Source organism: Xiphias gladius, chromosome 1 (genome assembly GCF_016859285.1).
Source record: "Xiphias gladius isolate SHS-SW01 ecotype Sanya breed wild chromosome 1, ASM1685928v1, whole genome shotgun sequence".
Taxonomy (NCBI): Eukaryota; Metazoa; Chordata; class Actinopteri; order Istiophoriformes; family Xiphiidae; genus Xiphias; species Xiphias gladius.
Window position 1 is genome coordinate 9,196,608 of NC_053400.1, and position 27,721 is coordinate 9,224,328.

At 40.7% G+C, this 27,721-nt stretch overlaps 1 protein-coding gene across 1 annotated transcript in view; it reads left to right on the top strand.

Moving 5' to 3' along the window:
• The window catches only part of LOC120794058 (carbohydrate sulfotransferase 8-like), a 160,410-nt gene extending 133,561 nt beyond the window's left edge, over positions 1 to 26,849 (top strand). Inside the window, exons 3-4 of the mRNA XM_040134661.1 lie at positions 24,084 to 24,121; positions 25,572 to 26,849. Coding sequence (XP_039990595.1) covers positions 24,084 to 24,121; positions 25,572 to 26,717 — 1,184 coding nt within the window. The 3' untranslated portion in view covers positions 26,718 to 26,849. The remainder of the gene's footprint in view (positions 1 to 24,083; positions 24,122 to 25,571) is intronic.
• The last annotated feature ends 872 nt before the right edge of the window (positions 26,850 to 27,721 follow it).

Here is a 27,721-nt window from a genome sequence, read left to right on the forward strand (position 1 = left end):
AATGTTGTAATAATATGCTTAATGTGGAAAAAAGTGGCTTAAAAATTAGAAATCACCAACAGTGTTGCTCAGCTTTTTGCTGCAGCTCTCTGTATTCTCTCTTTCGTAGCAACTTTTGTGAGAGGGCCGACTTTTTCTTAGGAATGACAAAACGTTTCAAAACGTTACACCTGCTGCTTCATCCTCATACACACTCTCTCAGGTCCGCAGCTTAAATCAAACAGCCAAGAGAGCATGTTATTTTGTTGACTTATGAGAACTTTTGACTGAGCTTTAATCACTTAATCACAATTCTTCAATCAGCAAAGTTCATATAGACCACGCCGGCAGGTCTGGGGGACGCTTCCGAACACAGGAATGCGTTTGCAAAAGCCAATACACACAGGGCGTCGGAGAATGGACGCTGACAAAAAGTGGCCCCATAAGTGAAGTGCCCGTTTACTCCTGAATATTGTGGGAGAGGTGGCATCATCCTAAACAATCACCAGCCCACCCTCGCCCCACCACCAACCTTTCAGCCTTTCAGTCCCATGGCCATTAGAGCTCTCTGTGTGGTGGTGAGGCGATGACTGCAGCTTTTCTTTATTGATGGGAATGCTTATGAATATTTGAAGCCCCTCTCAACTTGGCATGGTAGGAAATAGGGAAACTGTGGCCTTTGTGGGTGGCATTTATCCTGCTACAGCACAATATGCTCCTGTTCTTAAAAGCCCTTTAGAACAGGAGTCTGAGAGAGCAGCAGTGTGAATCATCTTCTGTGGCAAAATGTCAGTATCACCCAAAGGCGCATCAGCCACACCCACTACAATGATGTGATTCACATCACTCCTCTTTGCTTTCTTTCTTTTTTCTTTCTTTCATTCTGTCTATTTAATACGAATGATTTTTCCGAGAAATCAGACAAAGGTGGCCCCAATGAGAGGACTTGAATCCAGAATTAAAACTGTGCGCTTTCAAGAAAAATGAACACAGAAATGACCAGAAAAGATGACCAGAGATAGTAGGAGGCGCCCACACAGTGGGGGCTGCTGCCAGGTCAGGATGATTTGCCCTTCCACCAGCTCTCTCCACACCAGTTGCTTTGGAGTCTATCCAGCTCCAGCCGCCTCCACTGAAAACAGACCTGACCTTTTCCGGCACTCGGGTCTGTAGGATATGGATTCTGAAAGGGTTGTGATCCTCGTCTTGGCATCACTCTTCCTGATTTTATTGCTTTTTCTTGTTGTAGAGCGATTCAATCATGATAGTACACATGGTGTTATGGAATTTTTGTACTTGCATATTTTTCTGATCCAGACATGGGTGTTAGCATTTCACCAAAGGGGTCATAGCAGAGGGGGAAGCCTCCTGTATCCTCTATCAGACTGTTATGGGTTCAGGTTTTCATTCACCTCCATTTCAGCAGGGAAGCATCCAAAAAGCCGCAGCCTGCTCTGTCATCACCCTTCACAAACTCACCCATGTCACTCCTCCTACACGGCTCCTTCTGGCTGCTTCTATCAAAACTTAGCACTCTGATGCTGGCACACAAGGCTGTGATACTGGTGATGTAAGATATGAAGCTTATTTTAATGCTACCCTGACTGTAAATTGCTCAGAACTAGCCCAACAACTAAATGTCTGTAATGAAAATGTAACGCTGGATACATCAGGATGTTTCAAAAGCTGTCCATTAACTTGAGGACACTTTGCAAATGTTAATGTTATCCCTTTACCTGTCTCACATTTCATCAGACAAAGCAAAGACAAAGGAAAAAAGCTGATAGTGTGTTCAGTGTCTTTTGATCGTGACAGAGTCTGTCCCACTCCACTCCCCCGGGGATACAAATCCATTTTTTTACCTGATATGAAGCCAAAAGTTAGATAGATACCAACTTTTTCTGTGGAGTTTGCAGAGAAAGTGGAAGGACACTTGGAATACATCCACTGAAATATCTAATGTCGGTGAAACTGAACAGGAGCAAATTCCAATGTGAAACAGATCATTAGGCCTAACGTGAAGAGAAGCCAGAACTCAAAAATTCACAATTAGAAAGACAATTGTATTTTTTATCTTAACTTCTCTCACTTTAACGGCAGAGAAACTTCTGGTGGCTTTCATTTTTTCAGATTATGACCTTATCACTGGGTACTGGAGAAAGATTGTGTCTCAGGAGCCAATCTCCCCTCTAGTGCTGAATTTTAGGAGCAAAGGAAATTGGAACTAACGTGAAAAGCTGGCAAATAAGGAGAGCATCTCCCCACAGTGCTGTTTGTCACAGGCTTTAACATCTGAATTGAGCTCTAATGTGTAAGCCACTGCAATAAATGATTCCTCCCAAGTTTCATTTGCAATTAAGGCTAATTAGTAGATGTACAGTCGCCTTTTATCTTTGCTGGCTGTGGATTATTGGGCCACTGTGTAACAGAAGGACACCCCTTGGACCAACACTCAACACACACTGTAGGTGAGCTAGTGGCAATCGCAATACCGGTAATTAGCTTACATTTGTTCTCTAGGTTGTTAAGTGAGGCCAAATGGTTCACGTCATTCAGCGCTGTAGACAAGTTCAAATTTGTACCAACGGGATATACTCTGGCTTGTTAAGCTGACGCTGAACCTTCCCCTGCTGTAGATATTGCTGTGGGTGTGCCTTTACCAATGACACACTGTCACAAACTCTTAAGAGTGTGAGGATGAGGACACAAGTGTTTTCATGTAAAACACAAGTTCTTGAACATATCATATGAGTACTGATGGCCCTGTTTTTCGAAACAAACCCAAAACAAACCCGAACAAGCCTTTGTTTTTACTAAATAATAAAATTCTGCCACAACAGTTTATTCCAGTTTTAACTGGTTCTGTCACTTATAAAGATTATATTTTGTAAGAGACAGAACCTGTCACTGCAGCCTCACCATTTCTATCATCTAAAAATCCGTGGATGATTTACTGCAAGACCTGGCTCAGTTACAGTTTGACTTAGTTCTGACAGCGGCTGTCTGGTTCTTGTAGCATGAACAAAATGTCAACGGTTGCGCCTGGCACACTTATCCAACCAAGGGGAGTTTAATAATACTGATGCTTTTATATGACCTGTGAATTAGTAAATACATTTTCTAGTTTTTTCTACCTATGCACGGTCCAAGCAAATAACCATTTCAGCTATATCTATATCTCAGCTATATCCCATAACCATGAAAGGTAAACTCTGCTCCTGAGCATAAAAACACTTAAGTCCTGATTATAGGCCACTTTTTACCCCTTTAATGAAGCACACTTTGCTTTTGCGCCCACTTGCTTTAATTCTTACAGTGTTTGATGCGTTCCTGGTAACTGTTTTTATTCAACATGTTTGATATGGTCCACATGTACACCAGAGAGCCACCTTAAACGCAGGCTACAGCATGCAATATTTAAATGAAGCAGCTTGTTTTACATCAAAGTGTCATAACCTTCAAAATGATGGAAAGACTCAATAGGAGGCACTCATTCCATGCTGGCAGGTGGCGCAGTTACTGCACAGCACTGTGGGGGATGAAGGGTCCAACCTAGCACAAATAATATTTGGCTCTTGACCAGGTAAGTACTCCCCTGTATTCAGCTAGGCTCTAACCTTCTTCTGTCTATTGTTTAGCTTGCGTAAAGTGGGTTTATCAGGGCTTTTTCATCGAAAACGCTGCCTGTTCCTGCTTGAAACGATGCTAATGAAAGCAGTGAGAGTGAACCAAAACAGTAAAGTTGCAAGATGCTAAAACACTCAGTAAAGCTGAGGAATACTGTTAATGACAGTTAAAGTCCACCTCTGGCTTTGGCTGACCCTCGCTTCGGACAATCCCACACTGAAAAGCTGATTGAATTACTCGCCCATTTTCTGTGATGGCATTGTGAAGATTAATGACAGGTATTAAGTCTATAGCCATGTCATACTTCAGGTATTCAAGTTCCTTTGAATATAAAAATGGACCACAGGGAGTAACATTATCACATCAGCTCATAATCTCACCTGTTCATTGCTGCTGTCTGGCAGTCATTATTGTAACCTGACTGCCATTGTTCTTCATATGGAAACTGTGATTGTGACTGGAGACTGTGCTGCTCTTCCGCTTTTATAAACTCCCTCCTTACCTTTCTGGTATTAATGTAGCGCAATATTATTATGGTGGAATGGTTAAGCGTGTCATTTATTCATTACCTGGCCAATCCTTGCCGGGCTGAACCTCCAAGCCATCAGGCGTACCCATGAGCTGAGGCTGTAATAAGGTTTTAAGTGTCTACCATTAATAATGCTGCGCTGACACAACGCAAGGCTGATCTATTGCGGTATGTGGTTTGTGGGCTGCCATCATTAGGCAGGATGGCTGGCACGGCGCTTGACTCCCTCCTTTCTCATCTCAGTGAGCAATCTGCTGTTTCCTTTAGCTTTCAGCTACTGTGAGTCCCTCACAAGTCTGTCAATCACCTGATTGATAGCTCATCTTCCTGGTAGCTCATGTCATCCCCACTCTGTTGTTCACTCACGGCCGCCATGCACATCTCACTATTTGACTGATGCACAGGACAGATTAATGGCTTAAGTAGCGTGGCAAGAAGCTCTCCCCGATGCACAGGCGTGACATTCAGTCTGATGTTCCAGCACTGAGGGGACACAACACTTCCAGTGCAGTTTATCTGATCTCACAGAGAGTGGACTTCGATGATATAAAACTAAAAAGAAGGAACAAAAAATTCCAAAACCTCACATTAATATAATAATTATCTTTGCAGCGTTAAATTTGGATGGAAATAATGGAACCATGTGCAAAAAGTGATGAAAAAAATGTATATGTTTATTTCATGCACTAATTTGAGGAACATTATAGTCTGCTCAGACCACACAGATCTGAAATGTTATCTGCTGCGATTTTCATTTCTTCCGTGACGAGAAAAGATAAATACCTCAAGTTGATCCTAAATTTATAGGCCATAGCTTGCATATTAAAGGGAAACACTCAAGATTTTCAAGATCTTTTTATATGGCTTAATAGCTGTTAGAGCAAAACTAAGCAGTCTGGCAATATACACCTAAATGTCTCTGCAGAGCTCTGCTGAGAGACCTGTTGTGGGTTGCTGAGGAGTAGACCTGCACACCTCCAGAAGCGCTGCAAAATGGCCCTGCATGTCAAAAAAGCTGATTAGTTGAAATGTTATACACAAACTGCACTGGACATATTAAGGTTATACCCAAAATCCATACAAGTATTAAAGAAAACATTATGATAAATGTCTCCAAACGACAGTCATGCATGTTTGCTTATGTACAGAGATTTTAGTGGGTTTTGTTCAAAAACAATGAGCTCCCATGAGGCACTTTTTAGTGTCCCTTTAGTACATCCGTTATTCATAGAAGCTTGTGAAGCAGATGCTAAAAATATCATTTATAATTGGCTGAGACCAATGTGAGCTTGACTATAAGTGGGGAAAGAAGTATTTTCCCGATATTAAGTGTATTTGAAACATTTTAGAGCCTATAAATACAGTACCGTTGAAATTTTAGTTTTACTTTATGCAATGACATTGTACATTCCATAATTATAACCATCTCTCCTAAAATTTATAACTACATACTATTAATACATTTTTTGAAAAAACATAATCGCTGCCTGGAGTATGTTCACAGGAAAGCATTTCGTTATTCAAGCAAGTACAACATTGTTTTACCACACAGAGTTCATTGGGAGGTGGTCAAGGCTGATGGTGGGCTTGCAAAGTGCAGGACTGTAACACGGCAGATTAGGGTTTGTGTTGTGTGTCTGGTTAGTTTTAAAAAATGATTCGGTTAAAATTAGGGAAATATTGAAAGGTTAAATATTCAAGTAAATATGTCTAGTCTCGTGCTTCAAATCAGTGTCACTGCGCGACTTTTTTTGTATCATATATAAGACCATGATTCTATTTTCTTTTGAAAATTAGTTGTATGTAAACAGAGTTTCCAGGACATTGGGCTGCAAAATCATAGATGTGGTCCTGTTAGATTATTGGATCAGAAAGTTGATGTGTTCTTTAAATGTAAAACATAGTAGCATCAACTAACAGAAAGTTTACAAAAGAAGTAAATTTCAAACATGAAGCAATCTCCGCTCGTGAATAATTACCGTGTGAGAGGCTGTGGGGAGCGTCCCATCTCTGCCCACTTCTCTCTCTGGTCTATTGTATTGTCATATTTGGGTCACATATTGTTCTGTTGTACTCTGCTGCTATTCTATTTCTGTTTCTTGTGCTTCTTTGCTTTTTGTTTCTCTCTTTCCCCCGTTTTTTTTTTTTTTTCTTATCTCTGTTTCTCTCACTCTGGCCCTTGGTGTCATTTTTATCAGTGCCTCTCTCTCACTCTGCTCTCCATATCTTTCTGTCTCCAATCACCCCCCCCAGAACTGTTTGTTGTAAGTCCACTGTCAGCCACCGAGTTCAAAGTGAGCCCCACTCAATAACACAGAGCTCCCATAGAGCCGGCGCTTTCGTAACGCACCGACGGCCAAACTCCCGCCCGACCGGAGCCCTCATCAGTCGAACCTGCTTTTCATGCAACATCAGAGCTGTCAGTCGATCGACCCGCTGAGGGTAGAAACCGGCCAAGTTCTGCAACACAGTTTCATAGCGCAACACACTACAAAACAAGACAAAAAGACTGAGCTATAAAGGCAAGAACGCCACAGCAGGGGGAGGGAATAGCTTCTTTCACTTTTTCAATGTAGGAATTTCACTGATGCTGTGAGTACAATGATAAAATAAGCTTAAAGTTTTAGGTCAGCAACATCAAACAGCAAGCAGCACAAAAACAGTGTTGGAGGAGCTACATAGTTTTAACCTAAGATGACTGGGCATGGAGTTGAAGTGTTCACTTTCTGCAACACACAGTAACACAAAGTGAAGCTCAACTGCCCATCAGGACTGCAGTCCTCTACTGTTCACCAGCAAATAAGCTTCTCTAAAGCTTTTGAGAAGTGAAGGTAATCTTCATCCTCAAAACAGTCCAATATTATGAATCCTCAGTCTGTAATTTCTGATACATTAGGAGAGTTATCATGTGTTATTATGTGATAAAGTGCTTCATTAGATGATGTTATTTTTTTTTCTAAGAGGAACTATTTCTAAAGCTTCCAGTCAACTTCACTGGGTTTGCAGCAATATGTTGTTTTTTTAATGTACATAGATGGATATCATCAGTAAGGTAGCAACAGCAACTGCAGGATGGTGAGTTTTTCTCCCTGTACAATTGCACTGTGAAGTTGCAGCTATTGATTCTTCCTCTCTGATTTCGAGGGACTTGAACCAAATTGTGTCAGACAAAACAACAGAGCGGAAGGGGTTTTTTTTTTGGGGGGGGGGTTGTACCGATGACCTTTATAGTACAATGAATGCCCAATTTTGTAGAAGCACGCACCACTTTCAGTACATCACCCTGCCACTCTGAGTCTGACACCAGCTCTTCCTGGCTGGTTGCCGTAACCCCTCATGGCCCGATTCATTCTGTACATCAACAGCGCTCACTGTTGGTGATTGCAAAGGAAGCATTATGTCTCCATTTTCATTGAAGTGTAGACAATCTGGACACAGCAGTAGCACTACATATTGGGCATACTGCTCATCCCAGTGAGTGCTGTTGTTCAGCGAATGCTTTAGGAAACAGAAACTAATATTGTATATTAATGCTCGTCTCATTACAGCCCTCACACACTGAGTCTTCAGAGTTTGGTTAGTCACGCTGCTGCAGACATATTTGACTGTTATGTTGCTAGTTTTGCATCTTGAAGTAAATAATACTTTGCCACTTTCCTCTCTGCTTCTATATAAAATATAGTCCACAAGTGTGCGTGGAGTTTTGTGGACTCACAAAAACCGAATACATTAAAAGAGAGCATGCACAAAATGCAAGAATGTGAAAAATGTTTCAGTTCGTTTAGACCTACTGAATCAGGAAATACAAGTCTATTTTCTGTGAGGAAGAAATGTGCGATTTAACTGAAACTGATCTAAGTTGGGTATTTATACATTATTAGCAAATACTTTGACTAAACTGTCACCATTACTAGAGTTACAATCACAACTGTGTTGGACCATGTAAATGATAATTAATAGAGTGAACAGGTATTTCTGAATCAGTTTCAACCCTCCTACTTTGCCTCAAGTGTGCTCTTCTTTAATACCAAATGTTTACATTACAGCAGTTTCTAATCTTGCTCTAATTAATTGTAATTTCTAAGATATTGAAGACATTGCGATTGGTGTCGCAGTTGGATACTCCACCTCCCTCTTCCTTTACACCTCCTACAAAAAAATCTTACACAGACTACACAATAAAACCAATGAATAAATCAAGTTTGGAGGACAACATTTGAGAGGAATTGCTGTAGTGTTACAACTTATGCAAACAGACCAATCTGACCGACATCTCTCTCTTTCACGTGAAACAGCTGGATAAGAATCAAAACAACAATCTTTTGTCATTTAGATTCTTTTGTGCTTCTTTTTTATCTTTTCATTTTAATCTTACATCATCGTAATCTTACTAAATGAACAAAACCACATCAGAGGAGACCTTTTTTTGGATTGCATTTTAAGTTTCTGTTTTTTTTTAATTCACTAAAAAGACCCCAAACTTCCATCTTGCATAGCTCTTATTATCCTTGAAACCAGAACTGTGCCTGTGGTTTGGCGAGATGTGACACACCATCATGTGACGTGTTGATTCAAAATGTAAGAAGACAACTGCTATGTAAGAACCACACGGGACTTGAAGTGCTGGCCTTCCTGTGTACATGGTTGTGTTTGGCTCTGGTATTTAAAAAATATAATCACTTACTTGTTAGTTATTACTCATGGAAAATGTAATTACATTGCTTTAGTAATTATTCTACAGCAAAAGTCATAAGTGACATCACCTGTTATGTAACTTTGTTTATTTATTTATTTTTAACTCAGCCCAGCATCGTCAAAGGAGCTTTGCAGCACCTGAAAAGCCACCATACCAGCAAATTGCATTGTATAGGTCTTATGGCCCTTAATTTTATGGTTTCAGTTTAATCTCACCATTCTCAGCAGTGTGGTTTCCAGCTGCAGCAATCAGCTGTTTTCAGCCAAAACGCTCTTCAAAAACCCACTTTACGCTACCTCACTTGAACCAAACAGCCGGCAAAGTTAAGTGTCTACTTAACCAATCCATGAGGACACAGGATGTAAATAAGACAACTTTGGAGTTACCGGAAGGAATGTGATTACCTATTTTAAATCCTACACACTACTTGTTACTGAAAAAAAAATCATCACATCATCACTGGTGTTGGTAGGGTTCAGGCTGTGTATTACAGATGGCCAAAGAGGACTTTACCCTCAGGTGGACACAGCTGACAGACGGCCTGAAAGAATTCCCTGCTGGCTCAGTTAATTTATGGTCTCTCTGTCTTTCTCTCTCTCTTTCACTCAGTATCTTCCTTCACTCTCTCTCTCCCTCACCCTCTGTTTCCATCACTCTCTCTCTCTGACTCTTTGTCTATTACCTCTCAGCCTTGCTACACTGCCTCTTTTCCTTATTCCTCTCTTGTTGTTCAAGCATTGTCCGTTTCTTTCCATCACATCTGTCCCTGTTCTCTCTCTCAATATATCGATCTCTACTTCCCACTGTTCCCCCCTCTCTCACTTTGTTTTTTCCTGTTTTTCTCTCATCTGATACTACTCTTTTTTTCTCTCTGAAAAGATATATGTTTGCCCTCCCATCCTCATTCACACATTCACACACACACACACACACACACACATGCACTGATGCACACATCTCTTCCTCTCTTTCTGTCCATCTTATCTGGATCTCTAACAGCCCGGCAGTTCTGGCCCACTGCCTGACCTCCTCAGGGAGCACAACTGAGCGGAGAGAAAAGAGGAGCAATGCCTAAGGCCCAGCCTCCATAGCCTTATCATATAGACACACACTTAATGTGCACACACTGTCATATACTCACACCACCAGAGGTGCGGCATTATATATGAACACTGGGGTCCTTGCAACTTGACTAAATTGCAATTCTCATGGGTACATTTCCTGATGATTCACAGTTTTCAGTGTACTGCAAGGTGAAATGAAAAAAATTAAATTTATTTTTTCTACTATTGGAACTTTTGACTCTACAGAACTGGAGCAACTGCACAAACTTCACGGTGTATACAGTATGTCATTAGTAAAAGAAGGCAGTAATGTGTCTCAGCCCTCCCAATGGTGGTGACAGAGTGGAGCGCTACCCAAAATCTAAACATTGGCATTTTTTCAGGGAAAGAAGTGCTGGTGTCGTGGAAATCTCTACCTGAAAATGAAGAGCGACTACTAGTATTTGTAAATTAATGCATCTCGCTGTGTCATAGCTTGACATTGTGTGATGCGTTCCTTGATTCACTGAGATTCTTTGACAAAACAGTTGTGAACACAAAGAAAGCTAGTTTCAAGGTGTGTTCAGACACAAATTTGACCGCTGGACTGCAAAGAGCTAATACTGTATTAACTGCACAGATTAACAGAGGAACCCCAGGTCTTTCTCTCATTCTTTTCGAGTCTCTCTCCTTTTTCCACTCGTCTCTGGATGTTGGACCTTTGAATGAGAATTCACAAGTTAATTAAAAAAAAATGGGAAGTGACTTTGGACACAGCTTTAGACTTACTGTATCAGTAAGTCTAAAGCTGCGTATCACAAACTAAAAAAAAACAATGATGGCTCAGTTTTGTGTCTTGGTGAGCAGTCGTCATTAATGTCACTGATCACAATCTCTGTGATTGATAGTAGTCAGTTTGCTTACTTTATTACTCTATGTTTTTATATTTCAATGGTTTTCAAAAATAAATAAAACACAAGAAACCGCATCAGGAGTACCTCACCAGGAGACACATGTGGTGTTTCCCTCTTTTAGTCCAGTTCTGCTCGCTCTCAATCAAGTTGTCTAATGATGATGTCCTGAAACTGCCAGTTTGGCAGCTATAAAATGTACTCACATTTGTCAGACTGTTTTCTTACTTTAAATTACATCCATGTCCCTTATTCAACATTATCGGCTCATTTTAAAAGGTATAAAATTTTGGGGGTAATGCTTAATTTTGCGGGGCCATAATTTCTGAATAAGTTCTGAGGAATTTTCCTGTTAAGAAGTATGTTATTTGGTACCAATCGTATGGAAAATGAAGACATGGAGTTAAATAACTGATGTAAAACTGAGTTTCCAATAGTAATTTAGGAATGATGTACATTTACTTTGGTTACTTACCTATTTTCCCGACAAATAGTATTAAATTATATGGTTCTTTCCAGGAAATGTCCAAGGAAATCATTGTGAATAAAATATATCCATAAAACCCATAACATACCCATAAAATGAAGCATTACCATTTAGGGTTAAAATGGACAAGGAAATAATTTTTATTAATGGAAATGCATAATTGCTAAATGTTGAATTGCAATTAATCAGTTACTTACAACCAGGTATGAAAACATACACACGCAGGGCAATCCTCTCAAAGCTCAGCAGGAGATCTTTTCCATCTGTTTGAATGGTCCTAATGGAGGGTTTGTTACTGCTTATCAAACTCACGGTGCTTAACAAGGCATTACCACGGCTACAACAATCAACAAACCTGCCCACTACCAGGAGCCTGCAGGGCAAACTCTCACCTCCAGTGTGTGCACACAGACTGTGATGTGAACACACACAAGCCTACATACGCACACGTACATACACAACATACACTTGCACCTGATCACAAATGCACCTACTCACACATGCCAGCAGCAGCAGTGGGCGGTCCCTGGCGAAGCAGAAACACACTAATGGATAATGACAGGCTTTGACAGCAGGAGAGTGAGCTGAGTCACTCTGGGCGCGCAGGCAATGAATAAAAGAACGGGAGTGCTGTCTGAATATCCTTCCCTGACTGGATTTCCTTTGATACCATACTATTCCTGCCAGTCTCCCTTGGTAATCCTGCTCATTACACTGTGGTGTCCCTCTATTCTGAGACTGGAAGCAGCAGCCAGGATGAGAGCAGAAAAGGAGGGGACAAAAATTCATCCTCACTGGCTAGCCAGCAGCGCCAAAGAAGCTGTAACCAGGACTTGTATTGTCTGGTCTGTGTCTTGAAAATGACTGGAGCATTCAGATGCCACTGAGACCTCCCTTACCAACATTGGCTCACAAACACAAGCTATGATAAATTAATTCGTCTCAGCATCTCTCCAACATGGCATCCTCTGTTGCCCAAACCGCACGAAAACACTAGTGACGCTGAAATTTATGTGGCTTTTGTTGAAGGATGAGGGTCTTTATCCCAGAAATACAGGCTCTTGCTTTTTTGCTCATGTGTCATCTACTAATAGGATGATGCACTCTTTTTTACATTGGAAGCTGTGTAACTGTACCGTTCAGTGAAAGGAACCAATTAAAAAGTTCTGTGAAACCTGCCAGTCATATCATCTTAATGCATTTTGATTGACTTTCAGACAAGAATTACTTGCCTTACCACTATTTGCCTCAGCCGATAAGTGAAAGATTTGCTCTCCGAAAACTCACCACTCTGTGAAAGCTGCCAGTCATATCATCCTGTTGTCTCTGGACGCATCTGCTCCACTGAGTTAGGTCCAATTTAAAACATCTGAGAGACCCAGCTCTGGACAGCATTCGCTTGTTGTTCACAAGACCACAGTTTGGCCAAAATCATCATTTGTATTGCTGCAATCTGTTCTCCCACAGCTGAAGACACAAACAACTCTGACAAAAGGTCAGATGTCTAGTTTGTCTAATTAACCCACTACTGCTTTAGATAGACAACTTGTGAAATCTATTCCAGGAATCTCCAACTTGCATTATTCTCCCTCCCATTCCAGTCAGACACGTTAAATGTTGGGCTCACACTGAGTGTCACATTGACACGTAAATGCTATTCCAATTATTCTGCATCCTCTCTGCTCGCTGTCAAATTACCAGCACTGGGAGTGGAGCATGGCTCTCACTGCACCTCTCTGGCATTTTCCCTGACAGGGAGAAGAAAGGAGCCTGAGATAGCAGAACGAGGGAGGGCTTGGGGCTCAATGAGCATTTTAAATGCTGAGCCCAGGTAATCAGACAGACTCAGGCAGAGACCAGGAGAGAACTCTGGGATCGAAGACATTTTGCCACGGATGGTTTTCAACTGATTTTCAAAGCAAGCCAGTAGTTTATGAATACCTGACCAGGTGCTTCACGTGTAATAAAAAATGAAGCAAACTGAATAGAAAATATATATATTTTATTCAGTTTGCTTCATATACATACATCTGACATATATATATATATATATAATAGATATTTTATATATTTTATATAAATGTAGACATATATATATATCTATATATCTACATATATATACATATACATTGTGAACAGAAGGCTGTTATTTAGGATCCCTGGACTAGCAAAGCAAATCTGAATTTTCAAAACATCCTCAAACATCCACCAGTTTAGTGTCAACAGAGGCAGAGTTTTGTGAAGCTTGTTCAACAAAATCTGTGCAATATAAAAGTCAAGAAAAAACACATAATGAGTATGTAATGTTTAAAATTGCAGAATTTAATTGCAGATACATTTTCAATCAGCATCTATTATTCAGCTGTTGGCTGATCTTTTTTTTTTGGTTTTGTTTTCTCCTTAACAGAAAGAGCAGGGGGGCTGGCAGTCAGCAGCATGTAAGCTGCAGCAAAAACAAGCTGTGTTTCATAAATGACACCTCAGCTCTAGGGACCTTGGAGCAACAACCACCTGACGTGTGTAAGAGTTATTTCAGGCATAAGGGAGTGTCAGTCAGCGCAACAGCCCTTTGCAGTATTCACGCACACACCTCTCATTAGCACAGAGCTGTAGAGAGGTTGAGTAAGTGCTGCTCTGTTCAGATGTTCACACACACTTCACTGCCTGTCAGAGCTCAACCATACAGAGCACTGTGGGACAAGAAAGTTCTGTAAAAAAAAAAAAAAAAAAAAAAAAACAGAAAAATAAATGTCTAAGAAGGATAAGAAGGAAGTTTTTGCCGTCATTATTTCCATCGTTATTACCGTGCAGTGCTGAAGACGGGGAAACCTGCCATTTTCACAGGAGCTGTAATGGTACAAATTTCATAGGCATATTGATCTGTTCATTGTATGTTATTGTTATTGTTTTGCTGGTTGTCCTGAATGTAGCCCGGGAGTAACGCAGAGGGCACAGATGGGAGCAAGAGGAAATTATAGGTTGGCGACTGGAGGCCAGAGGTGATGCACTGGAGAGGACCGGAGTGGAGGAGAGAGAGGAGATAAGACACTTGGGAGAGGACGAAGTAAAGGACCAGCATCTGGAGGGGGAAAGAATGATAATCGAGAGAATGTAGAGGGAAACAGAGGCGAGACCGGAGGCGAGTAAGAAGAGAAAAGAAAAATGCTCGAGGCTAATCAGGGGTTGCTATGAAGGCCAGAAATGGTCTTGTTTGTGGGGTGGTTGGAGCTCAGAGGTGAGCTAGCAGGCATGCTAACAATGCATGGCTGAAAGACAACTGACAAAGAAATAAAGTTACTCAGAGTAAACCCGGATGCTGGTCCTAATCTTCCCAACTCATAATGCATTTGCTGATAAAACATTGCTAATCAATCTTCAGTGTCAGTGAGGCTTAAGCTAGTTTCAATCATCTGTTTCTCTGAAATTGATTAGCTTTACTGGGGAGGGTTAGATGGCATTTTTATTAGCACTACGTGTGTTATTCCAGGGGACCATTCGTACAGGATTAAGGCACCATGTGATTTGACTCAAATTACAGTTTGTTGACCAGATTTACAAGGACATGATCTAATCTTCATCTTGTATGTTGACCCTCACTAAACAAGCGCATCTACTAAAAACGACTAAAAAGTAATCCCCCAAAATGAATTGCTAAATGACAAGAGACACTTCAGACTATCTAATCGACAATCTGATATATCTATGCTATCTGCTTTATCAAATCATCTTTGTTTTTTTTTAAAAAAACAAAAAACAAAAAGGTAATTTGCTTCTTCAGAAAGTTAACTGTCTAGGCACATAAAAAAAGTGTCGAGAGATAAAATTTTTATTGGGTTACAATTCTGTATGTCTTTCCTGATTATTAAAATCGTATGACTGGTCATAATGAAACTAATCTAGTTCAGATAGAGTTTAAGCCCTGTTCGCAAGGAACTAATATTGGCTGGGATGGTCCAGGGATTTGTAAAATCTGCAAATTCTATATCCCCCTCCCAGTAGCAGTTTTGGCACTGCATGTCCTTGTTATGGACTGATGTGAACTGTAGGCAGAGGGTGAATCCTGAAGCTGCTGATGTACCAGTGTGTCGAGGCGGTCCCCTAACTATTCACTTAGTATTCAGGCGCTGTCCCTGTGCTTTACTCACATGTCTGCCCTCATCAGTCCCTGCTGTAATCAGTAGTGCTCTGACAGGAAAACAAGGGGTGTGTAAAAGAACGTGAAGCTAACTCAAATGTGACGACAGGGTAAACAGTGACAGGGCCAATTCCAGTTCCCAATCTCACTGCAAATAGAGGTGAACAGGGGAGCAGAGGCTTAACGAAGACATAGCAGCATCTGATCGCAGCACCTGAGTGCGCCACCAGTGTCCCAACAGGTCGTGATAAAAGGATTTGGCATTGTCTTTAATCTAGAAGAAATGGAAAATTGCGAGAAAAAAAGACTTAAAAGAGTTCATGAAACAAATCATTTAATCTCCTAAAGCCAGTGCATGCAGCCTTCAATGGCAGTGTGGAAAGAAAAAAAAACAGCACTAGAGGTGCACAATTTTGTTTTGAATTCTTTTATTTGACAGGTAGAGTCAAGACCAGCACATCTTCTCCAATAAAAACTCAGGTTGCTCTCGAATCAACGAAAAATATGGTGGTCAAAGAAATCTGGAGTACTACCATAAAAATACACAGAGAAGGACACTTTTAGTATATAACATTTTAAAAAAGCAAATGTTCTTTTGAGATCATTCTGAAAAGATGTTTGTGTTTGAATCAGAAAGATATGAAAGTGTTTAATTCAATTAGAAGGATTTTATTTGTCATCTGTTTCACCTCAGATAAATTTAGCCCTTATTTTAGCACCGGGGGCCGTCCATGATCCAGTAGTGTAAGGAATGACCGTCCTCACCCTTGTTTAACTCGTGTGTCCCAACCAGCTGAATAAGCACGTTTTCAAACCTTTTGGAGTTTTTCATTTGCTCTGTATTTATTCATTTAAAATGTAACATGTAGTGGGGATAAGGGGAATAAAGCGTTTGCTGAAGCAGGCCCTCCTATATATGATTGTCCTGTATCAGCAGGAGAGGGGGAGAGTAGTAAAGTGGCAGTGGAGTGAGTAGTCAGACTGATACAATTTTGTGTGCTTTCCAGGTTAGAGCAGAGGAGACTATTTCAAGGAAATAGTGGGGAGCACAATCAGCTGGATAGCTGTATGTCAAATTTTTAGGAACTTGTTTTCCACTTGGGGAGAAAGTAAATGGCTCTATATAACATGACTGATGGGAAGACTGTGTGGGATAGCAGGATGATTTGTGGCTTAACAGATATTTTCTGATGACTGGAAAGTTTTGTTGACAGCACTTGTTGACGTCCAGGGTGTGCTGGTTGTAAATGAGGTCACTGTCTAAGGCGATGCCAAGATATGGACGGAGGGGAAAAAATGGGTTTGTGCTGTGTGAGATAAGAAGAGATGCTGCTTCCGAAACACACGGTATACTATATAGGAATAGACTGAGGACACGGCCCTGAATGCTCCGGTGTTGCTAGTGACAGTGGGGGTGAAAGTGTTGTCAATCCTTACCGTCTGTGGAAAGTATGGATCCAACCAACAAGTGGGGGTTGGGAGTCAGCAATGGTGTGGTTTCTGATTCATGTAGTGTTTAATGTGGACCGGTTGCAGACACTGGCCTTAATGTGTGTGTATGTTAGGCAGCGTATGAGGAGTCTCAAAGTTTTGAAAATTCAACTTATTCTGATATCCAGTCTAGTTTGCTTCTGTTTAAACATCATTGCCCATAGTATGAAATGTTAAACCAGCTATTGAATAGGAAAACAAAGTGGTTTCTCTTTACTAACAGTATGGAGGTATTGATTATCTGATGGTAAATTCATGCTTTTTCATTGAAATTTACATGAACAATATATCTATATTGGTACAACTACAGCAGATTTCTGCAAGAGGTCTGAATGTTTTGATGTCCAATACAGAAGGTCTATGAGGAAAAATTTCATTTGGGGCAAATTATTACAATCCTACTTGTTAGAGTATTACTCTAAGAAAAGAGTCTACTTCCATGTGACTACTTTGTCTACATAGCCATCTGTAAAGTTTGTCAGTACCGCGGCTCTCTTCACATTTCGTCTGTCGTCTCTTCCCCTTTGAATAGTTGACTCAGTACTCAGGCTACACCTAAATCAGAGCACATCACTCCTCTCATATCATCACCTCTGCTGGATTCTTCATCTCGCCTTGCCTGTGCAAGCTACAGGAGAGCATGTTTGAACTCACAAATTTCAGGCTTCTAACCAGAAAACTTAACCAAAACTGTACTTACTATGTGGTCCTTTTGTATCCCATTGTCTTCCCAGAGGAAGTACTGCAGTGTGTAGTCTGCACCTAAGTCAAAAGCGGCAGCATCTAAATTAGATATGTGCCAATTAAAGTCTCCTGTACTTCGCCTTGGCCGAGATAATTCACTTAACTCTGGGCTCGAAGCTGACAGGTAGCATTTGTTTACACACGCCTCCTCATGAAAGTTGCCGTGCCCCGTCCTCTATGTGGTATTAAAACAAGCCACCTCCCACCACATCCCCACATACAGCTCTCTGAGTCTCTGTTTCCATGGAAATCTGCCCTAGGAAGTCTTTGCATTTCCCAACCTTGAAACTACCCCAAGTAGGATCGACTCTGAGAATATAATGTTGTCAAAATTAATTGTCATAACAGTAATCAGTGCCACATTTGATAACCCCTTTCAGCAGCTTCCTATCTGTGTAGTTAATTATTTCCTCTCCTGCTGTGTTCAGTGCCCAGTGTTACCAGCAAGAGAAAATAATCTGAAGATTTGAGGACTGTATTGCCACATAGAAGCAGTTTCTCTTTATCATTTAATGTATTTTTGCCATTTGTGGCTCTATAAGAAGGGTTTCTATTTCTAAAGCACTATACAGCATGTCCATTCAGAGGATAAAAATCCCATTGCCTCAATTTTGTCATTCAATTACTCTGCGATTTAGGGGATCCTGTCTGTAAAAATGTCATTAAAAGTTCTCTAAGGTAGCCTCAATGCTTTTTTGCAGTGCAGTTTTCAATTGATCAGCGTCACCGTTGGAATCAGATACATACATACATATATATATATATATATATATATATATACATACATTTAATACATTTAATACTGTAGCATACTAAATCCTTTCATAAACTCAATCGTAGGAGTGATTAGTATTTATTATCAAAGTGATGATGCATGAGCTGAGCAGCTGCATTGCCTCAAAGCAGGAACGCAAAGTACTCTGAAAATAGTGCAAAGGTGTTAATAGAGCACCACAGCCTCACATCATAAATAGTCTTCCACCAAGCTCAGTTTTTATCTCACTGAATGTTGATATAGTCTTTGTATGCTTAGCCTGTGCTCTGCCACAGACAATTACGAGCCAAAGCACATGTTATTTACGGAAGGTACACTGACTTAATGCAGTGGGCGCTTGGAGGAAGTGTCCTCTTTTTCATTTGAATTTCAACTAATGAGAGAGCACATCCCCGACAATTTACTAGTTTTCTCAACACTTGACCTTCATGTGGGGTCAAAGGTGGAATGGAGCCCATCCATGGTGTTGTGAACATCATGTAATTTATGGATTTCACTAATAACTCTATCCTTGAATGCACCCTTTGAGGGGCAGTAGAAAGGAATTGTGCTCAGGAGGTTAGCAGCACGTCATGATGGGGTTTGGGAGGGGTTCTCCAGAGGCAGGTTAATGCACACCGCTGGTTAGCAAGCCACTGTTCACAAAATTACATTATCCTTTATCATGAAAATTAACCATCATAGTATTGTATTTTTTATTCAAAGCTACCAGGTGAATAAAGCACTGAACTACGACATTGACAGATGTCAAAAGGGAGAAAAAAAAAAACACTCCTCAACGATACATCAAAAGCCTGTAATTATCCTGTGTTCAAAAGAAACAACAAACAGTGCAGACTAATAAGGTGTAATTAGGACACAGAGCCAGGAACAGAAATGGCAGATGAACACAGAAGCTATCACCACGCAAAATGCAGCAATAATGGAACAGCTTTGTCAACTTACTTGAGAAAAAGAGACTTCAGCTCTGACACTTAAAACCTTTTTTAGGTGGCATGTCCTCAAATGCCAGCTGATTGCTCATGGCACTTTACTCCATCAGTGAGTGGTCCATGGTCCATTATGACGAGGACGGTGGGAAATCCAGTGACTGAGGCCTGTTTGTTTGAAAAATAGAGTAAAATCTTTCAGTTGTCAGATATCTCAGCAACTGGAGAAGTAGTGTTTAGGTTATTAAGAACCGTACCAACTCTCCTGCAGATGTATGTTGGTCATTTTGTGCTGTGTAAGAAGAAAAAATTAGCTACCATAAAATGATCTCTCCGCTACAGTTGCACATACATTTTGATCCAGATACCAGAACCAGAGAGAGAAATTTCAGATGTAGCTGACAGACTACATTTGACTTTCAGCCAACCCAACAGACAGGGATGTACACAACTTCCTGCAATGGCCCTCAATGTTTGCATTGGTGGTGATGGACAAAGTATTAAGAGCATGAGCTTTGGTAAAAGTAGCAATACCACAATGTAAAAACCACTCCATTGCAAGTAAAAGGTTTTATATTATAAAATATATATAGTTTTTATATTAACGATTGATCAAATCACCCAACTCTGCAGTTCCCTTCAGCTCTGCAAAGACTTACAAAGTAGGGTGAATATTGGACGCATCAGACGGCCAGAGACCCAACTTCAAATGAATGTGAAAGTTACTCTGTATGTGCTGGATGTGTAAATAAGCAACTGTTTGCTAACATGTTCGCCCTATCAACCTAAAAAGTGATAATATGTCAGTGTTGTGTTCACAACTTGTTTCCACTGCCCCCAAGTGGCCAAAAATAAAAAGAAGCAGTTATTTCAGGTTTAAAGTATAAAAGTATAATTCATGTAAAAGTACTCATTCTGCAGCAGAAAAAAACCCTGTAAGTGTTATATCATAAATTATATTTGTTGGTTGTTATTATGATGATGATACATTAACATGTAAGCGGCAATGTTGTAGTTTGTCGAAGTGGAGCCACTCTATATACATCTAGGTAGTTAAACATTTGGCAGTGCATCACATTTTATAAGCTGATTGTATGTGTTGTATGTAATATGTTAATATGCAAAGTTGTAGTTCAGTTGTCAGATAAATGAAGTAGGGTGAAAAGTATATTATTTTATTCTGAAATTTAAAAAACAAAAATAGAAGGCAAGGTGCAAGTACTCAAAACTGCACTTTGTGGGGAGCCCCCATAGCTTTGGGGTTAAGAAAAAAAGAAAGTCTTAAACCTTCCAAGCCTTCTAATCGTGAACCAGTTATCAAATGCTAATACAAATTTTAGATGTTCCGTGTTTGGTCATTACAGAGCCTCTGCAAGCACATCTTCAATCCTGAATCACTGATTAATTACCCATCAACTCCTCCTCCCCAGCAGCTGCTCTCTCTGGCCCAGTCCAGGATTGACTCAGCACCAACAGAAACACTGTTTTATCTCTTACCACAACAAGTTAAAACATCAATGAACCAGAGCTTAAAGCCTAATGCCTCTGTTCTCAAGCGTTTTTTTTTTTTCCTCTGATAAACCACACCAGCGTGCCAGAGCCCTGTATTCCCACACAGAGTCAAGTGGAGGAGGAGCATGTGTGCAGAGTCAGAGATGTTAGAAGTCCTATAAGGACTTTGGCAGAGTGCAGGTGTGGGTGGTTTTTTGGGTAGAGTGGGGAGTGCAGCTGGTTGAGGTCACAGTAGCTCAGTGTGCTGAATGACTAACAAAAGGTTTTTGGTGGTGCAGCATGACTGCCTAGTGTGAATAGTGGGCTGGAGGAGGACATGCCTTGTCTGGCTTTTAGCACCCTCCTGACCTGTCTCTGGTTAAAACTGAACATTTAACAAGTTCTCCCAGAGCATGGAGACCACAATCCTTCACTTAACAAGCTCATTATTTCACATTGTTTTTGTCCTTTGCTCCTCCTCAGCGGTAGTGGCAGTGAAAAGGATGTTTGATGTGTGTCTCTGTTAGAGAGTTATACAAGGGTCTTTGAGAGGGAAGGATGATAATGGATCCACTAATGATGTGGCCCTTGCTTATCTGGATCTATGCAGTAATGCTTGGTCGTCTGTATGAATATTCAGAGGCTTTGTTTCTAAAAGAGAGGTTAATGGTCAAGGTTACTTTAGAGGGCAACAGAGGACAAGGCTCAAGTGTTTATTCAGCTTTTAAATCAGCTTCCATCATCAGCAAAATTACAGTTAAAATACCTGAGAATCAAAGCAAAACTTATCAGAGGCCCCTTCTTTTGATCTGTGCTGTCACCAGTGGATTTTTGTATTTGTATGAGTTTAGTGGAAGCCCTTGGTGCTTCAAAAGCAGTACTACCAGAATGTGACATTTAATATCTGAGGATAAAAACTATTTCAGCGTTATTGGTGGACTATTTTCTTCCCATTACGGAATTCCCCATTGGTACATTTATCCTGAATCTCTCCATCAGTGCTGCAGAGAATCCTTTTTTTTTTAATGCTACAATATACAGTAACAACAAATCTGTATAAAGTATAAACCTTTAATGCCTCTCAACATACTTCCAAATTATACCTTTGAAGAAACATTCAGTTTTAGATTATTTAGATACGTTACAATAAGTAATTGTTGGAAAATCTCGGGCTTCTACTGCTACTACATCTGTATGTGGAATTACTAGGATGAATTTCTTGCATCTCACAGGATGAAACCTCAGTCTTAACAATTTATCAGTGTTTCACTGCACAGCAGTAAAAATCAATAGCATAGTTATACTGAATGGAATTGACTGAGTGTGAAATTGCAATCAAACAGCAAGTATTAGCCTCAACCAAATAGATACTACAGAGATAAATTATGTTTACAAATCCCACTGAAATCCAGCTTACATTGTTATATTACTTGTATAGTTATATTCTATCATGGAAAAATGTTCTTCTCATGAAATGTAATTTTGGCTCCCTGCTTGAGAGAATATTGCATTTCAGAGCCAGAATCCAAACCCTATTTGTACCAGATTTTTAAGACTAGATTTATCAAATCAAATCAAGCCATGTCAGATTTCATTTTCAAAACAACTTTAACAAGACATCTTTGTCACAGAGTGCTGAACAGGACAAATGGGTGTGCTGTATGCTCACTTCAATGCCTTGGGTTGAATCTTATTTAGCCTTTTTGCATATCGTTTTTCCTCTTTCTTAAAACCTTCCCCTTTGCAGAACATAAATAATGGTCAAATATTCAAGAAACTAAACACATGCATACCTTCATGCATATTTGTCTGGAATTCTGTCAGTGATTCAGCAGACTGGCACAATAGAGGGTTTAAAATTGTACTCTGCTTGAAGGTGCGACATTGAATGGGAAAGTGTGAAAGTATTGACATCAACAGCTGTGACAAACTTGTAACAACAGCCAGACATAACACCTCTCTGAAGGAACCAATTAAACCTTTGGAGATTTCAATTACAACCTTGATGGGGTTTTCAAGATCAATAACCAAGCGTGTATCTTGACTAGATGGTCTGGGCTACAAGGGGAGCACATTCCTCCATCAGTTTACAGCAGCAGATACTGAAAGACCGTTGCTATTGTTGGGTTTTGGCGTGTTTCCCTGGCAATGGCATCTGTGTGTGCCGTGATAAATATTCATGTGTTTCATATGCGCCAATATAAACTGATATCAAAGACGCACATCCTACTTGAGCTAACATTAGGGTTAGGAGATCAAATAGCCCAGCAGCACCCAAACAAGATTAGAAAATGTCACATGCCATCTCCTTAGCCCATTCCTCCTCTTTTTCCTCTTCCGCCTCTTCCTCCAGTGTCTCGTTCAGAAGAATGAAGACAACATTCAACACACAGAGCCAGACAGCAACACACAGCTCTCCAGTGCATACTAATCTAAAACAACATAGCATCTGGGCAACAAATTTTATTCCCTCCCCAGCGAGGCGTGTTAAGTGTCAGATTGGGCTCTACAGATCTCATCACTTAGGGAAGGTTGTGGCCTGCATCTACAGCCCTCCCTCCTACCCCCTCGTGCAGGTTCCTATCACTTCCACCCTCAAATTGGAAGTGACAGGCCACTCAGGCAGAGGTGTCTTCGCTCCCCCATCAGCAGCCATGCAGCCCCACTCAGAGCTGTCAGCCTGATTACATATCAGCAGGATGAGGGGACCTAAGGAAAGGAGATGTCCAGCTGGAGACAGACCGCTAAACATGTCGTCTGTCCTGCTGCCGCACATCTGCCAATACACACACCACCTGTCTCCAAGGCTGCCACAAAACCAATCATGTCTCTATCACTCTCCTGCTCTCCTCTAGAAATTAAACAAACAGCATTCTTTCTTTCTCTCTTTCTTTCACCCAAATTAAAAAGAATAACAACTCGTTTTCTCCCCCTCCCTTTCTTGTGCTTTTTTTCTTCCCCTGTTTCAACCCTTAATGCATAACTCATTTACCAACTTTTCAAGCTTTTGGCAGCTCATTACACAGATAGAGCTACCTGTCCTCCCTCTATGGACTAGTAGAGCAGTGGTCGTTTGACAGGGATCGAAAGTAGATGTAATAAATGACAGGAGGCATTAAATTATTGGGGCCTCTGATGCATTGGAGGCGCCTAACTCTCTTCCACAAAGACGGAAATACATTGTTTGAATACGTTGTTTACTTAAGTGCTGATTTTCCTTGTCTCTTTTCTCTTCTCTCTCCCCAGGCGTGAAGCTTGGAAGCACTCCACGGCAGTCCAGAGAGGTACGTGTTTACTCCATTTCTCCCAAAACACAGATACGCAGGTTGCTCCCACCTGTTATCTATTGCGAAAAAGTGATTGTCGACCTTGTACCTCTCAGCGTGTCTGATAGCATCTGTGTAGAGAGGCTGACCTCACACTGTGCATTCAGCCAGTCAGACTTTACTGAGTAAACAGTCTCAATCGAACCAGGCCTAAGTCCCCCAGGGTGAGACCACACCTAGAGGTTTTTTTTGTTTTTTTTGTTTTGTTTTGTTTTTCATCTTCCATAGTAGAAGCTTTCTTTATGTTTTTGGTTTGTTTACATCCATTATTCAATTATACTCAGGTACAAGTAGGTCTGCCTTTTTAAACAGAAGTCACAAGGTTGACTTTTGTTTAAGAAGTTAATGTATTCCATTGGGCTTTTCAAGAAATAGCTACTGGACTGAACAGCTAACTATGATTATCCATCCCTTTCTACACATACAGCTCTGCATTTTGAGGTCAGTTCCTGTATTTTTGGACAGTTATTTGCACAAAAACAAATTTGAATAGAATTGTTCCCAAATCCCTGAACAAAACAAAATTAAGGTTCCAAGGTTTGAATAAACAATTACAGGGGGTAAAATGTGTCCTAAATTATCATTATAAAGGCATGCATGGGGGATTGGAGTCAGGCTTTGACACCAAGACAATCTATAGACATGCAGCACTCGTACTACACTCGGCTGAACCCCGCTTGCTCTCATCTCTGCTTTGATCATCAGCACCGATGTGAGTCTTACATCAATGCAAACCCTGAAGAATGTGTTGTCTGTTGTATAAGTTGCTGTTGCGTGCTTGTGTTGCTCATTAAACAGACACGGGGGGGACCACTCCCTCCTTCTTTCCCCCTAGATGTCCCTGCAGATAAAAGAATATGACCATTTAAGTCAGGAAAGGGATGAGCAAGGATTCATGATGGCCTCATCACCTTTTCTGTTGTAAAATTAAAATTGTACATCCAGTCCATTGGCTTTATGATGCCATTACAGCATTTAATTGAAATAAAATGTCAGAATGCATGATGGCCTTGGGCATCATCTGATGGTAATCAGGCAGTAGATGATTCTAATTTAGATTCCCCATTAAGTGTTTATGAGACATTTATATGATATTACAGCTCAGTTTATTGATAGGTCATGGATGGCATTGGGCAGTTTGTGACATTTGTGTGTAACAAAGTTAGACTTTTGTTTAAGGTATAGTGAAACAGCACCATCAAGTGGCCTATCTGAGTACGGAAGAAACCGTGGGATACATGGGATTGTTTCTGGTTATAATGCTCCGATTTACCAGCTTATTAAGTAAAAGGCATAAATTTGATCTGCTTGCACATATATCCAAATTATCAGATGAAAATGTTGTTTGTTTGGTTTAAACACATGTCTGCTACTGTCTACTACAACCTGTGTTGTCATTGTTTTATAGACTCTTTCTACTCAGGACAAAGAGAGAGGCAAATCTGACAATTACCTGGACCACCGAGAAGCAGAAGGCATCTTGTCCAGCCCGATCCCTCCAATGCAGTTCCCCCACTTTGAGAGGAGTAGACAGACAGCCATCTCTGGGTCTCGAGAGCAAGACATAGGCTCCCTTCATGTCTCCAAACGACACCGCAAACTGCTGAAAACAAGTCCCCCGAACAGTCACACCAACAATAATGTTTCCTCATCCTCTTCTTCCCCCTCATCCTCAATTTCCTCCTCCTCTGCCTCAGGTTCATTCTCCCCTGAAAGCTGGAAAAAGCTCTCCGATATCTTGGAAGCCCGCCGGCAACTGATGAAGGAGATGTGTTCTAAGTACAAGAGCAGCATCTCCAGGACTATCACACGTCATCATGTGAAACACCTCTTTGTGGAGGACAAGTACAAGCTGTTGTACTGCCAGGTGCCCAAGGCGGGTTGTTCCAACTGGAAGAGGACCCTGATGGTGCTGGCAGGCCAGGCCTCCAATACTCAGAGCATTAAACATGACACAGTCCACTATGGCCAACATCTCAAGAAGCTTGACAGCTTTGACCGACAGGGAATCATGCACCGCCTGGAAACGTACACCAAAGTAATGTTTGTCCGAGAACCCTTGGAGAGGATGGTGTCGGCCTACAGGGACAAGTTTGAAAATCCAAACAACTACTACCACTCGCTTTTTGGGAAACCCATCATCTCCAAGTACAGGGTGAACCCGTCTTGGGCAGCCTTGAAGACAGGCAGTGGGGTCACATTCAAGGAGTTTGTCCAGTACCTACTGGATGTCCACCGGCCTGTAGGAATGGACATCCACTGGGAGCAAGCGAACCAGCTCTGCAACCCTTGTCTCATAGACTACGATTTCATCGGCAAGTTTGAGAACATGGAGGAAGAGTCCAACTTTCTCCTGCGATGGACTGGGGCACCACCCAACCTCACGCTGCCTAGTTTTAAAGATAGAAACCCAACCGACAAGAGGACCTCTATGCAGATCACGCAAAAATACTTCTCAAAGGTCAGTATGTTGGAGAGACAGCGAGTCTATGACTTCTACTATATGGACTATCTGATGTTTAACTACTCCAAGCCTTTTAAAGATTTATATTGACTGACTCCTATCAAGACTATTGAAACACGGTTACATCCCACAATGTCTACATCTCTACCATGATCGTAATCTTAACATAAGAAGCTCACTCACATACTCACGTGGATCTTTACATCTAAGCAGAGAGATCAGAGAGACCAAACTTCCTCTGAATATCGCAAAAGCTTCTTTGTATGAATACATTTCTACCAGATTATCATCATTTTTAAACAACTATGAAATGGTTCATGTGGTGTTGTATTGAATGCTCAAAAATGTCCAGAAATGCAAGGTATTTAGTCACTACTAGCACATGGTGAGGTACAATTTTAAAATTATAAATGTTACGTTTCTAAAAAAAGTTTATTGTTGCTCAACATGCTTTAAATTATGCCTTACTGTGAGTCAAATAACATTTACAAATGTGTTTTATGGTTTAACTTGACATACGTGCCACAATTGGTGGGATTTAATATAGGTTCCAATCACATCCCTTAATTCAGATGTGGTATCAGTATATAGTATGTTCTGTGAGCCCCTACCACCTACCTTTAGCCACCCTGTCATGTACTGCAATTTTTTTCAGAAGAACACTTTTTTTCTTTTTCTTTTTCATAATTTGAAATATTTGCATTTACTATTTGACTTACAGCAAGTTATGCATCAGTATACCTCTATGTATCAATGCATATTAATACAGATATTTCATGTAAATGGTTTTACTAAACATAAAGCATAACAAAATTAAACACTTTAAACAGTATAAATCTTGAAAATGTGCCAAGTGCTGCCCACTTGGAAGCTGTGTGTGTGCACTTATTGTAGCATTTTTGTACTTCTAACTTTGTTGGTTAGGTTTATGCTTTAGTCTAACCTATACTCTGCTGTATAAAGGTATTTACTTGGGTTGTTAAATGCCGGACATCCAGGTACTTGCAGGGTACAAAGTGGTGCTGCCAATATCTCTTAATACCTGTTAGCGTTACAGACTTACTAATCATTCAGTTTCTGTTGACAGCATTGGC